General features: G+C 41.7%; 1 protein-coding gene across 1 annotated transcript in view; it reads left to right on the forward strand.

Annotated features, from left to right (window-relative positions):
• Positions 1-18,185, forward strand: part of efna4 (ephrin A4) — a 45,313-nt gene that overhangs the window by 14,854 nt on the left and 12,274 nt on the right. Inside the window, exon 2 of the mRNA XM_007556099.2 lies at positions 12,737-13,035. Coding sequence (XP_007556161.1) covers positions 12,737-13,035 — 299 coding nt within the window. The remainder of the gene's footprint in view (positions 1-12,736; positions 13,036-18,185) is intronic.

The raw sequence follows: 18,185 nt of genomic DNA on the forward strand, positions 1-18,185 counted from the left end.
AGCACAACCTCAAACTAAAGTTGTCGTCGTTCATTATTTGTTTTTGTATAAAATCGTTAACTTTCCTAGAACAAAACAATAGAAAATGATTCGTCGTTCCCCTTTTGATTTCTGTTCGTATTCGCGAGGTGCGGGTTGGTACAGCTCTGCGTGACTAGAACGGGCGAAAGCTGGATGCCTTGAGGGGGAATTAAGTGGACCTTCCATACACCCGACACGCAGAGCGATATGACTCTCAACCGATGTGATGGAAAAAGATGGAGACCATGGATCCGCTGCGAAGAGGGTGGGAGAGGGGAAGCAGGCAGTTTAGACTCCTGGGATTCTAAGGCAGTGACCGTGAAAGTGCTTAGATAAACAGAGAGAGAGAGAGAGAGACTGAGGGGAGGGAGGTGGAAGGAGAGGGTGGTACGGTGCAGGCACACAAACTGGAGAAGGAAATGAGACTTGAGGTAGATGGGGAGTAAAACCAAGAATAGAAGTTTTTAAGTAAGTTGACCAAGACTAAAGCACTGAAAGTGGCAAGCTTACCCTATTTACTCCTCAGCTCTTCTTCATCGGCCTCCGCTTCTCCTCTCCCCTCCCTCCCACACTTTAAATTATTCAGGCCAGTTGGATGTATTTGAGCATGTCTCCTAGAAATGTTTTGTACATGTGTGTTTGACTGACAAACGGCACCGACAGCCTCTAGCCCACCAACCACCCAGTTCTGGGTGAACAACCGCCGCAAAATCAGAGTCGGGGAGGGGGGTAAGCGAGAGGGGGGATGCTCACCTGAGATTACAAAGACAAGTGTACGCTGCCCATCCAGCATCGACCTTAACATCGTGGGTAACAAGACAAAAAAATGGTATGCACAAATTGGATAGAGGTTTCACCGTCAGGAAGCTGACCTAGTTTGAAAATGATGGATTTTCAAAGCCAGGTCTGATTTATTGGCTGAGTGTATATGCTTTGCAAGTGCCCTTTTCAAAGTAGTGACTGTCTGGGTACGTGTGTGTGTGTGTTTTAAAGGTTTATGTTTCTGTGTTCCTCTTAACCTACTTAAACAGGTGGGCTGACAGACTTGGGCCACTGATCAGCGCAGGTTAATGCAGTTAAAAGTGTAGAATATATGTCTTAAAGTGAGCTCCAGAGAGAGGAGATGAAAAATTAATAGTGCTAAAAAGTATAAATTGTACAATGTTAAAAGGATTATTCATAAGAGATAAACTGATAAATTTTCTCAGTAATAATTTGCCTCTTTAAAAATAAAAAGTTTAGCTTAATCAGCCCAAACTGATGAGGAAAGTTTTCAAAAAAATAAAAAAAATCTAAAAAGCTTAAAATGTACATGTTCTGTCTTGGTAAGATGTCAGAAGAAACACAGGTCTATAATAATATATCTAAATTGTACCTGTTCTCTCTACAACATGTTGAGACTTAAATGTGTTTCGTTCAGGCTGTGAGAGAGAGAGAGAAAGAGAGAGAGAGAGAGCACAAGACTTTCAATAGATAACAGGAAGGCCAAGTGGAATGCAGACTACTTTTTTTTTTTTAATTAAAGGCGACATTTTACTTCTCTAGGAAATACGAAGAAACTGCTGTGCATAGATATGAAAGACAACTTTCTCATCTGTGTTTGGCTTGTGCCAAACACAGATGAGAAAGTTGTCTTTCATATCTTTCTTACAAAGTAAAAGCTTAAATAGTTGGTTGCCACTTTTATGAGAAAATGTGGAACTTTTTTTTAGGAAAATAACATAATTCCAGTAACTAAGCATGGAGGTGGATGTGTGGTGGTCTGAAGCTGCTTTGCTGCTTTAGGAACTGGTTGACTTTCTGTGTTTGATGGAGCCATGAATTCTGCGTTTTTGCAAAAACTCCTGGAGGATGGTCTTCAGGCATCAGTTCTGACCTTAAGATTAAGAACGCCTGGGTTTTGCAGTCAGACAATGACTAAAAAAAAATGTCTCAAATGTTTTTGAGTGGACTATTATCAGATTGCTTGACACACTCCAATGTTGCTGTAATTCTGTAAAAAATAGTGGGCCAAAGTTCTTCCGAGTCGTTGTCAGAAATACTTCAAATTGAGATTTAGGAAGCAGTTACTTTCTACCAAGGCGTCTGGTCGATATAGATAGCTTTTTCCATTTTAATAAATAAAATGTGTTTACAAGAACAGAAACTAACTATCCAAATAATGTTGAAGTTGAAGTAAATTCAGTTTTGTTGTATTTTAAATGAAGTCAGTCAGTGTGTTATTAAAATTTCCACTCTTTTTTTTTTTTCCCATTTGTGCCATTCATTGCAGTGGAAACCTAAATGAAGAGTCTTCTAAAAATCTGTGCTCTCCTCCTTAAAGTTAACATTAATTTGTCTGCAGGCTCTGAGATCTACATACATCACCATAAGGCATGTTAGTACATACGCATAAGACAAACGATGTTGACGCAATGGATCAGGTTGCCTGCCACTTTGCAGGAAAAGCTGTTTGATGAATTTTATAAATAGTTTGAATCCCTGCTTTGAAGCCACCTATCATAGCTGTCACAGTAAGATCCCCTTCCCGTCTTATAGGTTGGCCCTATCAAAGTCTGAGCGGTTGCGGTACCGCTGCCGTGTTCAGGTTTACGTATACGAGCCAGGCACCTACACAAATCAGCCGTGTATTTTCACAGCAGCTCCATTTAGATCGCTGAAAACATGGAGAGCACTCATTACTCTGAGGTTTAGGCTGTCCAACAGACGTGATGCAGGGGGAAAAAAGACGAAAGGAGCAAACGATGGATGAATGGGTGGGGCACTGGCTTGGCACCAGTCCCAGCTACGGATTGGCCGTTGTCCTGGCAACGGCACATCTGACCTTATTTAGCCCCTTGTACACACTCCTTGCCGAACGAGCACTTTGCTTTCGCCCTTGTACAATTCTTGTGCCGCTCACGACTTCCCCATCGCTCTTCTCTCCCTTTTCACAGTGTGGCCATCTCCACTCGAACGTCAGCTCCACGCTGCTGCCGCAGTGCTGACGGGCACGGTGAGGCAACATTTCGCCATGCACCGCTTTTCGTAAGAGAAGTGCAAAAATCCTCTTGCACTCTGGTCCATTCACTGTACGTTGGGGGCAGTAATTTCATACCTCCTTGAAAAGTTACAGGAAGGCTTTTTTTTTTTTTTTTTTTTTTTAGGATTAGACTAGGCCAGACGGGGAGAGCGGTGCCTATGCATGAGGGAGCTCTGCCACAGGATGAGATGATAGCTTCTGCCGACCTAAAGCTGCAACAAAATGACTCAGATGAATTGGTTTCCATACACGTCGGTCCTCTGGGCCTAAATCGACCAATTCTCCTCAGCTCTGTCGGCCGTAACTATCCGTGCTGTGGTGCTGCTGAGTTCCGCAGAATCCGCACACATGCCGGCTGAGCGGACCTTCGCCGTAACAGGCAGAAAATGGGGTCTGTCTTTACTTGAGGCTGGGATTCCTTTAGGCCTCAAACAGCAGGTGCATCCATATATCTGCATGCTTTCATCCCCATCTGTTTCTGTAAATTGGTGGGGAATGTGGGTCGAGACGGCCTGCTGATCCACACAGTTTGAATAAGGAGTGGTGTGACTGGCTGGTGTCTTCTGGTCATTTAATTAAGCCTGCAGGGATAGGAAAGTGCAACCAGTCGTTTTATTGAGTTGCTATATGTATGCTGTCCTCTGCATTTATTGGCACACCTGGTAACTATGAATAAAAAGCCTTGAAGTAAATATTTTTTTTCTTATTTTTTGCAGTAATGTAAAAATAATCAGCATTTTTCTACCAGAGATTTTTTTTTCTTTACCTTCTTCACCATTTTTTCACCCTTCTTGTTGGAGAGATGAGCTTCGGTCACTACTCGGCTTTCTACAATATCATCAGTTGTTTTAAATTTTGTAGTTGTTGCTCAAACCCGAGATGTAATCAACTTTACATGAATGGGTAATTTCTTATAGCTGTTCCAGAGCTATTGAACGCCTTACTTGAACTACTTGTTTTCTTGTCCCTCAAGTTTTGAACAGCGACTCTGTCACATTAAGAAATCAAATGTACACCACACTTTTCAGATTTTTAATTATGAAAGTACTACGTATCAATTTCCATACTCTTCACAGTGATGCACTGCTTTGTGTTTGTGTATCGCATGCAGTCCAGCAGCAAAAACCTTTTCCGGGGCATTGTAAACCCAAAGCCCATTTCACTTAACACGTATTGCGGAACTGATTGAAATGTGCCGATATTGTTTTCAGGACAAAAGAATTTCGTTTGACGACAGAGAGGAGGTAGCGGCTTTGCACATGTGAATGCAGGATAGTGCGAGTGTTTAGACGCAGAAAGGAAACGACATACAGATGGAGACGGGAGACAGTGGGACATGTTCCAAAGTTCACATGCCGACCATTCAAGTCATTCGAGTCACTCGAGTAAAGGAAATAAAAGCAAAGGGTCTGTGGTGTAAAGCTCAGAAACGCATCCTGCCGACACTGAAGAAACCAACAAAGCACGCGCGCACACACACACACACGCATGCACTCTCCTGCAGTCACATTCAAAACAGGAAAGTGTAGATAAGCACTTTTCCTCATTCCTTTCTGTGATGAGGTGTTGATCATGTGTTTGTCTCCGATTTGGGTCCAAAGAGGCGGAGTCTGTACTTTGGATGTTAGGTGGAAAGAGGGGCTTACAAAAGGTTTTTTTTTTTTTTTTGAGCCAGCTGGAAAGGCGAGATAGTGGGGGGGCCACAGATGGTCGTGGATTGGGAGGCGACATCCTTGTTTGTGTTCGTAGAGGGGAGTAAGGATCACGACAGACACAACACTATAGGTTCTAGGCTTTGGACACAGCATAGCTTTGTGTTGAAGGAAGGGGGGCACAGCTAGGTGATTTGGGGGTTAGGAGGGTGGGCTTGTCCTCATTTTGTTGTGTTTTTCACTCATGTGGAGAAGGAGTGTGTGTGTGTGTGTGTGTGTGTGTGTGTGTGTGTGTGTGTACGTGTAGGAAGAAGGAGACTGTGAGGGAAGTGTTTCAGCGCTGTAATCTCCTGGAGTATAAAGCAAATGAAGCCTGTTTTCCCACTTTTTCTAACTTGTTCAGTTCCACTTGTCTTTTTCTGGCTCTGAACTCGGGTAAGCCCGTGGACTAAGGGGAAGTTTTGCCGACCTGAAGGAAGCACTCTTCTCCCTTTGATGAACTGTCGACTTTCTCCTCCTTCCTTTATCTTTAGGCTCATTTTATCAGGAGCTCTCTCACACCTCCCCTCGGTTATTTCTGATTGTGAAAGTGCTTGCTGTCCCCACAAAAAGGCTTCCCACGTCTGGAAGCAACAGCTGCTCAGTGTTGCTACGCCTGTTTTTCTCTTCAGTCACAAAAAGGTGTTGTGGTGGAGTCATTTTGACCGGTCAGACCTCTGAGATTTGATGTGTAGACATCATCAAAGGAAGGGACCGGTGAGACTGGAATGGGTGCATTTCTTTCGCCATGCCTTTTAGTAGTTGATGCCAGTGACTGTCTGGTGGTAAACAGTCATGTCAGCTGTCTTCCTCATGATTGTGTTAGCCACTACAAGACCATAACACAACTTTTAAAGTTTTATATATTATCTAAAAGTTTTAATTTGCTGTAAACCATAACCGTAGAAGTCGCCACAAACAAACACTTGAAGCATATCCCATTGAATAAGTATCCTCTTCTTAAAAAAAAAATAACTTATGGTGGTAGCCTCAAAAATCTACCAATCTTTTTTTTTTTTTTTTTACTTCAAGACATCTCAGTAAAATTCAAGCCAAACTACCAGACTGAGTTGCTGTATAGCGTTCAGCTCTCAAACTTTGTGAAATGGGAGCATGTGCTGACTCTACTCTGGAACCATCATGATGATGGGGATAAAAAAAATAATGAGCAGCACTAATTGGAAAGCCATGAGTCATGGGAGAATATGTTGATGGCTCAACCTGCAAAAGCTACCCTGTCATCCCAGATGAGTAGCTAACAAAAAGTAAAATTTTTTTTTTTTTTTTTTTTTCTGTTTTTGTATGGCTGCTTTTACCATCGGCTCATTTCCACACTTGACTGCTAACGGTTTGGCTAATAGGACTGCTTATGCTCTGGCAGAATTCAGTAATGGTTTGCAAACTTTTCAGCTTTCAAGCCACAAACTCATTTTGCTGCACAAACTGGTGACCCTAACTACGCTCGCTCAGCCAGTCTCGCTGATTAAAGTAAACAAACACTACTAACAATTAAGCGGGTTGGCATCAATTTGCTTCTTCGTTAATTTTGACCCTCATTTTAAACCCATGAATTGTTATTTTTCCTCAGTTTTTTTTTTTATTTGGTAATGCATTTGCATAATTTGTGAAGATAACTGTAAAAAAAAAAAAATCCTAAAATTTGTAAATATTGAAATGTAAGTGTAGATTTTTTTTTCCAATGAAGACTTTATACTCAAATGTATTTTATTGGATGTAAATGTGGTCCCCTGTTGGGATTGGCTGGCTCTTTTTGAACTATTAGTGATTAAGACCTCTAATCAAACAAAAATGTTCAAAAGTGGCCTCCATTATTAAAAATGGTTATTCTAGTCACACAACCACATTCGTTTACAGTAAACAAAGCAAACTATGGATTTTTGACATTTCAACACCAATAATTTCTTTTAAAAGGTATGCTTTGTGTGTATCTGCTTCATTTCAGCTTATTTTAGTAAATCAGATAATCTACTGCACGCATGGCGCTCACACCTTTATATAACCATATTTGTTTTAAACTATTAGGAGTAGAACAGAAAAAAAGTATAGCTAGTCATACTTTTTGTTTCTTTTTGACTAAAATGAATCATTCCGTGAGAATCGTCTTTTGACTTCCACGGACAATTAACCGGTAAAAATGTGCCTCTGGTTCCACTGGTTTCCACAGATTAGCCGGCGATGAACTCGCCAAACAAACTCTTTTGAATGAGTTGAGATGTTATTGTTGATCCAGGTTTGACATGTTTTCTTTTTAATGATGACATGGGGGGGATTAATCAACGCCACGTCAGAACTACTGATGCCACGAACAATAGCCTTGTTTTGTCTTGTGAGATTAATGCCTCGCCTTTTGTTAATTCTTCTTTGACACGGTGATCTTCGTTTGTTTCCCGTAAAAGGAGTGTAGAAATGAAATCCAACTCCAAATATTAAAGAGAGCACATGGATCCACCCATGTGGCTGCAAGTGTTGTTTTTAGGACCCACCACAGAGTTGGTAGTTCATCCAGCCAAGGAAAGTACGACCACAGAGCGCTGTGCCCAGCCAGCGTAGTGAGCAGAGTTGGCGGTCGCCCTGCTGCGACTGACCACAGAAGAACTGCGACTCGACCAAGCGTCCTGGCCTCCTCCTATCGCTGAAAGGGACCAGAAGCCAGGCACATAGCTAACAAGAAGCGTATTAAAACGATCGCATGCTTTCAGTCGTAATGGCAGGAAGTGTAATTGTGTTTTTCAGCATTTTTATTCTATGATTTTTTTTTTTTTTTTTTCCTACCAGATATTTATGTCCTGTGTATTGGGGCATATGCAGCTGCTGTGCATAGTTGAGAATCTGTTCTGTATTCCTGAGGCCGTGTTGCAAGATTGTTGCTCCTTTAATTATTCTCTCATATTAAAGGATCAAAGGTCTCTGCCACAGTCATCCCCCTGCATTTCATTAAAACCGCACGCACACACACTCGTGGCCGTGTGTGTGTGCGCCGCTCGGCAACATGGGGACACATCTGCAGGATATTGGCTTTGCGGAGTTCCTGGATTTGTATGGCAGTGTTCAGTGATTATTAAGGGATAAATGTTGGCTTTTCTACTGAAGACCCAAGCTTGTTATTTTGGCTTCAGCTCCTTATCAACCGTGAGCTTGCAACAGTCCTCGGTGCAGTGGCAGAAGGGACGAAGTGTGTCCTGCGGATGTTTGTGTGAGTTTCTATTTTACCACTCTGCCTTTGCTCTGGCAAACTGCACGTAACCAGTACCTCTTTGCCACATCCAGAGGATTCTCCCTCTGCCAGGCTGCACCAGCACACCCCTCCCCGACACCCACAGCCTCTCAAAGCTTCTCCCGTGATGCCCCACTGCTGTCACGGCTGTGTCGCTTGGAGTCTGCCAGGAGGAGGAGGGTGCTGAGTGTAATTAGGGCGTTCCCAGGCCTACCAGGTCCAGAGAGGAGGAAAAGGAAAGAAGGAAGGAAGGAAAGGGAAGAGAGAGGAAGGAGAGGGATGACAGGTTGACATGAGTACAGCACACACCGACTGTAATTGCTGGCGTGCATATGGCACGGGCTGAGGGTGGAGGCTTGTGGGAGGTAGGGGGTCAGGTAATATAAGAATGTGCAGTCTCTGAAAGCAACAGATGGAGAATGAGTGCATGTCACCCAACATGGGGAGGAGGGTAGAGAGAGTAGACGGAGTAGGGAGGAAGAAGAGGGTGAGAGGGGGATTCAGAGAGGGGTTTTTAGGTGAGGGATGGGAGAGAAGAGAACCTGAAGAGGGAATCTTGGAGTGAGTGGCATGTATAGCAGAGAGTGCAGCATATTGACACAGCACGGGCCTATTATTGAATGCACACACACACACAGTTCAACAGGAAACCTTTCTCTGCCTGAGGTGTCTTAAAAAGCTCCACAGGTGGTTAGAGGAAAAGATTGTCTTTGTATTTATGCACCAGTGTGTGTGTCTACATTGGCTTGCAGGTTTTTCTGTTCGTCTTGCCACAAAAACCAAGCACCTTTTGTGCTGTAATTAGTGCAGGAAGGTAATGGAGCTATTGGACAGGCGTCGACATCTACTCACACAAGCACACACACAGTGTCAGAAGGGGTATTGACCAGGCAAAGTCGCTTTTGTGGGTCCTGAGCGAGGAATCTTGATCGATCGGGTCCTGTCTTTTTTTTGATGGATCATCAATTTCCACATGGTGGCAGGAAGTGGCCTCTGTAAGGCTCGTCTCTGGGATCTCACTCATCCCAAACACACACACACTTTAACACACATTAGGGCTGAGGGGTGATGCTGTGTATGTCAGGGTATTCAAAGTGGGAAAGATATTGCTTTGAACACTGAAACTTAATCTTATTGTGAATAATTATCTCAAAAAATATTAAACTTATCCAACAGGATGCCCCTTTATACCAGATTTCTGACCAACACATGCAATCTAATCGCTTTGGAAATGTCTTCAGTAGACGCAGATGATTGCAGAAGATGACGTGTTATTTTCACCAGTCATGATCCAAGCTGCAGACGAGAGATGGGTACTCTCATCTCTGACGGGCTAAAATATACTGCTCAAAAAAATAAAGGGAACATTTCACTTTAATTTTGAGTGTGGCTCCAAATCCAGGCCTCCATTGGTTAATAAATTTGATTTCCATTGATGATTTTTGTGTGATTTTGTTGTCAGCATATTCAACTTTGTACAGAACAAAGTATTCAATGAGAATCTTTCATTCATTCAGATCTAAGATGTGTTATTTGAGTGTTCCCTTTATTTTTTTGAGCAGTGTACAAACATAAAGTAGCATAATGCAAATTTTCCAACTCAAGCTCCGGCAGCCATGAGACCTGACTGCTGCTCACAGTGTGGGACTGTAGTCTTTTAAAGAATCTGTTTCTCTCGTATCAAACATTTCCTTCTCATTCTGGAATGCTGGTATTTTTACAATCAGATGTATCTGACTCTTCAAAATAAAAGAACTGGCTGTTTGATTTATTAAAATAAACTACTGGTTCTATTTCTATGTTTTTATTGAATGTTAATAGTCTCAAATGTTTGACATAATGTTGTACAAAAGATAAAGATATGAAATATTAATAAGTGAATTAGGTCACAGCATAATGTCTGTTTCCATACGGTGCAGCAGCATGCCTTTAATGAAACGATGCCGAGTTCATTTTCAGAGACGGAGTCTCTCTGGGAGCTTGACGTGGATTTGAGAAAAATGACTCGTGAACATGTCCGACTCTAAAGCAAGCTTACATGATGGCCCTTCTGCTCCACGATTCTACTGAGATATTCGCAACAAGTTTCAGGAGGGGAAAACCTTCATCTCTTTCAGCTTTTTTATTTTTTTATTTATTTTTTATTTTTTTATGTCATGGTCCCAGAAAGTCTCGTGTCATTTCTCCTCTCATTGCTCCATCCATCTTTGGTGCACTGTAAACGTACTGGACCATCTCAGACTCCTGCTTCCCTTCATATCTATCCGCTCCACTTCTGCTTTCATCAGTTGCTCCGAGTACCTCTTCCTGCTGCTGCTCTGCACTCATTTTTCCGTGCTGCTTATTCTTTTGCTCTCTCCTTTGTTCGCCTACTTAACTTAAGAGCGATCTGCTGTGCACCACCACCTCCACCTCTCTCCCCCTCCCAAACTCTACGCTCATCTTCCCTCCCATGTTCCTCTTCAGTGAGCCCCAGCACTCCTCTTCCTCTCTCCTCCGGTCTGTCACCCCTCTATAAAGACTCCCACTGACGGATCTGAACCTTCTGCTCGAGCCACATTCTGCCCCTCATTCTTCTCTCTTGCTGCTCCATGAGAAGAGGAGGCCAATTAAAGTCCGTCTTCTCTCCTCCTCCATGCCGTTGTTCTGCGCGCCGAGTGTCTGCACTCAGACTCTCTGGGGTCACTAATTAAAACGCTTTCTTTTCTCTTTACTCCACTTTATTCACCTATTCATCCAACTTTTATTTTCCTTTGCCATAGTTTTTCTCTTTACGGCTCTTCATCCGTCTTCTGTCACAAGTCTCGAGTTTCTGATTCCTGTCGGAAAATTTTGGAATTGTACTTAGAAATTTTCCGAATCTACATATTTACAGAAAAAGGAAAATAAAAAAAAAAGTGAGTCTCTTATTCCAGTATGTAGTATCTTTCATCTTTTCTTGTGTCCTTCCACAAGTGCATTCTTTGTGCCCACCTTTCTTTACTTGTATCCTTTAACTATTCCATCCTTGTCTTCCTCTGTCTTTTATTTCTTGCCTTTGATTCTTTCCTCCTACGTTCTCTTGTGGTTTTCTTTATTTACTTCCTAGTGTAGTTTCACCCTTTTGTCCCGTGTCCTTCCCTTTTCGCCGTATGTCTTGCTCTTTCTTACCTCCTTCTGCCTTCCTGTACTTCCTACTGTCCTTACACACTTTCTTGTCTCTTTACTTCACTAATTCATTCCTGGTGTTCTTCCTTCCTTGCATACTTCCTAATATGCTTTCCACTGGCCTTCTTTGGTCCCTTTTGCCTTTGTCCTTTGCCCCCTCTTCCCTCACTTCTTCCCTTGTGTCCTTACTTCCAAGCTTTTTCCTTGTCCTTTTTCTCCTCCTTCATTCTGTCCTTTAAATTTCTATTTTTCTTTTGTTTCCCCCATTCTGCTTTTTCATTCTTTACTTTTTTATTTTTTCCATGAGTCTTTCCTTCCATCATTCACTCCTTGTCCTTAGTGTCATTTCCAGTGCTTTACTTTTTCCCTTATTTTTTATTCCAACTCCTTTCTTTGGTTACCATGAGTTCCTCCAGTTTTTCTGTCCTATAAAATTTCTTTGTTCTTCCACCCATCCTTCTTTATGACCTTCTATGCACCCTTTCATTGCCGTCGTCCTTGCGTCTTTTCTTCCTTTTTTCATTCCTTACCTCGTTCCTTTTCCTCTAATTTTTCCTTCCTTCCTCATTTCTTTTCTCCCTTCCTCCATCCTTTTATCATTTCTTATGCCCTTCCTGTCTTTGGTTTTTGCAGTTAATTTTTTTTTCTGCCTTGTGTAGCTCTTCATATGAAATTATAATATTAAAGATCAATTAACTTACACCGTCATCATATATTGCACATACCATGAAAACATTTTCCTCCTGTGGATTAAACACAAGCATACAACCAAACAACTGCCAGAGCAAGACGGCTACATGAGCACGTGCCGCCATCGCCATTGTGTTGACACAAAACACTGTTTGTGGTGAAATGAGTGAAATTGGCAGACGGCTCTGGAAATTAGAGTCTGGAAAAGTCTGGACTTTTTCCATGAAAACATGCAGAAACCCTGTTGTTTTTTGTTTTTTTTTTCTTCTCCACAGCTGTTCACAGTATTTAATAACATATTTACATGTAATCCACCCACTCCCCTCCTGTTTCTTATATTACTTTGTACATGGGTAGCTCTTTATACTCAAGCTGACAGGAAGTCAGGACCCTCAGTCTGAAGGAGCATACATTATGCAGCTCCTCTGTTCTAATGATGCTGTCTTGTCCAAAGTTGTTGTTGTGCCAAAAGCTAGTCAGCCTTGACTGACTCCACTGTGTACGCGCACGCACATTTGTTTAGGCCCGTGCACGGCAGTGTGTGCTTGCATCGCCTTGTAGAAGGTGAAAAGGGAGTGAGTGGAGTTTATTTCACACTCGTCTCCCCTCAGTGGTGTAATTAGCATACGGAAAATTGTTTTTCCTCATATCTCTACCAGAGCAGCTCTCCCTCGCTGGTCTGGGAATAAAAATGGAGTTGTGAATACGTAAAATTCCCCCAAAATTTTATGTAAAACTGTTGGGGTTTTTTTTATGCGTGCCAAACTTTTCCTTTGTCGTCCGCATTTATTACGTTATTGACTAACAATCGGTCTTCTGAAATTACACATGTTCCTCCAGGCACCACTCATGTTTAATCACCACCGCTGTCTCCAATCACTCTGTAATTGTTTGGTGAAATATTAATGTCCCCGTCGTTCTTTCTTCCAGGTTGACGGCGGGAAATCTCTCTGTCCAGTTGAATCTCAATGACTACCTGGACATCTACTGCCCCAGCTACCCCGAATCAGGGAGTTTGGTTCCGGAGCAGCCAGAGACTCTGGTCCTCTACCTGGTGGAGGAGGAGGCTTTCAAAGGCTGCGTGGAAACCAAAAAGGCCGTCAAGAGGTGGGAATGCAACACCCCGTTTGCTCCGTTTGGACCGGTCCGCTTCTCTGAAAAGATCCAAAGGTTCACCCCGTTCTCGCTTGGCTTTGAATTCCTGCCGGGGAGACACTACAACTACAGCTGTAAGTAGAGGCAGGAGGAGGGTCTCACGTTGTCAAGTGAACTTAAACGGTTGACATGTCTGAAAGAGAATTGTGCTTGAAAATATGTGTTTTTCCTTTATGTCCCACAACCTTAGGTAAATAAATTATTACTTTTTAATTGTTTTAATTGTTTTAGAGCTAAAAGCACTGAAATGTGTGCTGTTCATTTGTTTTGCAAACCCACTTTCACTGTATTTACAACTGCTGATCTTTTGGGGTTTTATCAAAACCATCATCTCTCTCTGGGTATAAAAAGGTTTATATTCCTCAGATTTACCCTGCATATCTTAGGTCTGTCTTTCTGACTTTTCTTTTCTGCTTTTATGTCATTATTCCTATTTTTTTCTTGTATTTCATGTTTTGTTTTGTTTTGTTTTGTTTTGGGGGGTTTTTTTTACTCTATTTGTGTGGAGAGCACTTTAAAAATTATCCTTTGCAGAAAAGTAGATGCATAACTCCATTCAGCTCTGATCAGCTTCCCTTCACCGATAAAACTGTAGATAGTTTAATGCTATCACTGTTCAGTTTGCATCTTCTGACATCAACCCATCATGGTGTGATTGGAATTTTTATAAGATCTGGAGCTGGAAAACTGCGGTTTATGTCATTTATGTTTTATATAAATTCTCACTGAGTGACATGAATGTGATGTTTTCCTAAACCAGCAGGGTGTCACACCTGATGGTTTCTCCACAACATCCTTCTTGTCTCTCCTCACTTATTTATAATCTTGTGAAGTAAGGGGGAGAAAGGAGATGCACAAGTTATTCCAGTGGTTGTAATTTTTTATTTTTTGGGTGAAGAACTTAGAAAAAGGAGGAGGAGTACATAAGACAACAATGCAGGTCCTGAAAGAGTCAGAAAAAATGCATGGCATCGATGGGTAACAAATAACGAAGCAGAGGGATGGGAGAGTGAAAAAGAAAGATGGCAATCAATACGCGATGATGGCAGCGGAGGAACGAAAACAAGGGGAGAAAAGTGATAGAAGACGAGAGGGAAACTCAGAGCTGTGACGTTACTGTAATGGAGGAGTGGAAAAGGGATGAGAAGAATCCACCTTGGAGAGAGAGAAACAGAAGTACAACAAAAGCATTGGAGAAGAGGGACGAAGGAAGAGAGGGAATCTTTACATAAATTACTGTTGGGGTTCACAGGACAATGGCGTATTGTGAAGGCATGAGAGAGTGGCTTCACACACACACACATGCATACATGCACACTGGGCCATTGTCGGTGTTCATGCCAGTTCATAGAAAAGCAACAATAGGTCCCCCCCTCTGGTCAGGCTGCAGCAGGCTCAGGGCGATTGTGTGCGTTTTGTCCACATCAAAGATAAGGCGTAAAGTTGGTCCAAATGTCTGGCTCTGGGGTTTTTGCTCATAATGGCTCTGCAGCCCTGAAGCTGCATAATGGGGTTAGCCTGGGTTGACAGTACAATGATATTAGAGACACTAATGGCATTAGTTTGTTCAGTCTGAGCTGATCTCAGCCCTTCTGTGCCAAAAGACTATGACACTTTTACAGCCCAATGTCACAGTTTCCAATGAGTTGACAGAAACCCACAAGTTCTCCATGTCTGGGTCACCAAAAAACAGGAAACAGCTTGAGGTCCTCTGCTGGTCAGCTGTTCACTGCATCGAACGACTTCAGAGAACAGTAAGGACAGCAAGAGAGCTCAGTTCATTGAATGGTCAAATCGGTTTGTACGTATATATGGCACCAATTAACCACCATGGTATGTCATGCAAGACAAACGAGTCCAATATATAGAGATGCATCTTGATGAAACGAAACGCTATGGAAAAGTAATTTACTTCCTTTTTAACAGCAACCTTTAGCTCTTCTGCATTGTTGGCTCTGGATTGTTTCATCTTGCTATTGAGAAAACCTCAGAGATCCTAAGTGAGGTTTGATCCAGGCCAAGTGAGGCACAGCGATGCCATAAGTCAGTAACACAGTTGTCGGTACTTCTGGAAGTGTTGGCAGGTGCAAAGCTCTGCTGAAAAATTAAATCACCATCCCCATAAAGTTTATCAGCAGATGGAGACATAAAGTGCTTCATGAACTGACAACAGCAGCTATAAAACGGTCTCTCTGACTGTGAAAAGTCCACACTGGGCACCTCTGCACGTTTAATCTAGACACCAGGACTTTGATTTGAAAGAGAAAAAAAAGAACATTTTCATAAATTGATTAAATTAAAAAAAAAAAAAAAGATCAGCTGGTTGCATTGAAACTTTCCTCATTATAATCCTTAGTCCTAAATAAGCAGTGGGTGCCAGCAATGAAAAACAGCTATTTTTTAACATGAAGAAACTTGCAGCGGCAACAGTATAGAATATATATATATATATGTGCATAAGAACAGGCTAAGACATGTCATTTTCAATGTTTAAAAGTGTTTTTCCTAGTACAAACACTTTAACAAGAACACACAGGTAGGTCTATTTGATTTTAGAGTATTATGCACAATCCAGAACTCCAGTAAAAGATAAGTGCACCTCTTCTCAAAGCACTTGAAGTTATTTGCTGATGGTATGAGCTCTGAAATGTCTGTGAAGCCCTGAAAAAATGTTAGATTATTTGATTATGACGCAAAATTAAACAATCTGGTGACTACAAAAGCACATTTATGTCATCGGTTTTTATTATAGTTGAAGTGTCTCTGCTGTAAGTGCTTGGTTTCAGTGATGCAGTCTTATTCAGGCTGACAGTAGGGGTCCCGCTGTGGCTTTCTGGGCTATTTAAACTTAAGCAATTGTAACGTTGCAGAAGGTTTTCAATTAACGCTCTTAGATTTCAATATGCAGTATCTTGTAAAGGAAAAGGCCAGGATGGAAAAGATAGAAGGGTACAGGCATCAGGAGCGCCACATGTTCTGGTGTCATGCATAAATTTATGAGTGTGGCTTTAAATAATTGGGAGAAATGTCTAATATTTACAGCCGTGCATAAAAGTGATTCCCAATGTGCTGTCAGAAGTGTCTGCAGCTTTTGGTGCGTCATTCCTGGCGACTGATGTAACTGAGAAGGAGCCGGTTTTTGAAGAGGTTACTCAGGGTGGATCCTGCAGGTCACAGCAGGAAAGGCTGCTGTTTGACTTCAGGCAGAAGTTGCATTTAAGCCACAAAGAAGGGGCAGGGCATGACTTTGCAAATCAGATTGATCAGATGTTCACTTTTTGATTAAATAAACTCGCGTAAGTGGTGTGTGTCGGAGAAGGACCCATCTCATCAATTATCTCTGTGTGAATCCGTTGTCATCTGCGAGTCTAATAGCTTGCAGAGATTTTCTCTGTTATTAAATATAATTACTCGAGAGACGGAAGGATGTTGGAAAACCTATGCCTTCCACGTGTAGCTTTTTGTTGCTCAAACTCCACGTGCACGCCACCTTTCTCCTGAGCTTCTTTGAGGCTTTATAAAGAATCTGAACCATTTTCATGTGAATCCCCTGAGGCTGATATTCGTACTATTTGGGTTCAATTAGTGGTACTGGATGGGCCACAAAAATATTTTTGTAAGCTAGTTTAAGTTCTTTGTATGAACTTGTTCTATAATTGCACAATATAATGAATCACACCATCTGAAAGTGTATATGTGCATTGCCTCAATCAAATAGCACTGCTTAGCTACAATACTTGGTAGGCTCTTATATTTCAACGTGTAAGGGTAATTTTATTTATATAGCAAATTTTCAGTAACAAGGCAGTTCAAAGTTCTTTACATGAATTAGAAGAAAATACAAACAACAACAACAAACAAAGCCAAGAGACTAAGGGTAAGACTAAGGTAAGGGTAGAAACAAAAGAAGCTAAATGTTGGTTAACAGTGTTTGATTCTTGTTCTGGGATGCCAAGTACTCCACAATTTATAAACTAACAGGAGTTTCTCCAGGTCTTGCTCCGATATTTAATTATGAAGTAATAGGTACTCCATAATCCTTAATGTAACAGGAGTTTCTCAATTAGTGAGGTATAAAACTAAATATTGGTTCCATGTGTACGTTATCCAAGGCTTCGGGCTCTGGTAGACAATTTGATCTAGGAAAGGAGTCAACATAAGAGTAAATCAAACGCCTCAATAAAAATAGTGGGGTTTGAAAACAAATGTGGGTTTGATTTATTATCAAACCCCACCTTGAAAAGGTAGATGGGAATGAAGCTGGGAAAACTTACCTGCAAACTCTGTTAAGCCTTGGTTCCTGGGGAGGGAGTGAAGGTAGGAAGAACAGGAAGTGGATCCAGAACGGTTTGCAGTAATACAGGTGGAACTGAAGCTCATCATTTTTACACGGTTATGAGATATGGATCATAAGCAAAAGAGTGAGATCCTGGATGCAAAAGGTTAAAATTAGCTTCTTTTTTCTTTTGTGCATTGTCCGCGCTTTGACTTGAAGAGCCGACATCTTGAGGGCGCTCAGAGTAACGTTGCTGCTCCTCAAAGGAGCTGGGTAACTGGGAGGCACCCTCGTCAGGCATTTGAGGAGGATGTGTTCACATGCGACACCCCGGGGCAGGCCCAGAACACACTGAAGGGACTATCGATCTCATCTGGATTTTAAAACACCTCGAGATCCGCAGAACCAGCTGAAGAATGTTAATGGGGAGAGTGATATGTTGGTTTCCTATTGATAGGTAGAAAATGGATCGCTGGCTAGATGGTGTAAGCTATCCACACTCAGGTATCATAAATGTCAGAATGATTGTGGCAAGAAAAACTTTGATGATGTTGTGGTTTTTAATACATAGTTGCAGTGCAACATTTGTAGAGAAATGGCTTATTTGATGTGTTTATATATTTACACAATTCTTTTTGTGTATGGCTCAGATTGATAGATTCACAAACAAAAGATGGTGATGAATTCTTTAATTACATTTTATCCTCACTTCTCTTGGTACTGCCACAAATACCACAAAATATTGTCATTAGATTTTAATTCCACATCGCTCCTCCCTGCTTACCAGTTAGATGTCCTTCATCCAAATAAACAAGTGATATATGGATGTTGAAACTAGTTTGTATTCATGAAAAGCTTGATTTCTTCACATTTTGATCCACAAAAAAAAAAAAACATTTTCAAAGTCACCAAACTGCGTAGAAAGCGATGCCGTTGTAGTAGCTTTAG

This window comes from Poecilia formosa, unplaced genomic scaffold, assembly GCF_000485575.1.
Source record: "Poecilia formosa unplaced genomic scaffold, Poecilia_formosa-5.1.2 Scaffold77, whole genome shotgun sequence".
Taxonomy (NCBI): domain Eukaryota; kingdom Metazoa; phylum Chordata; class Actinopteri; order Cyprinodontiformes; family Poeciliidae; genus Poecilia; species Poecilia formosa.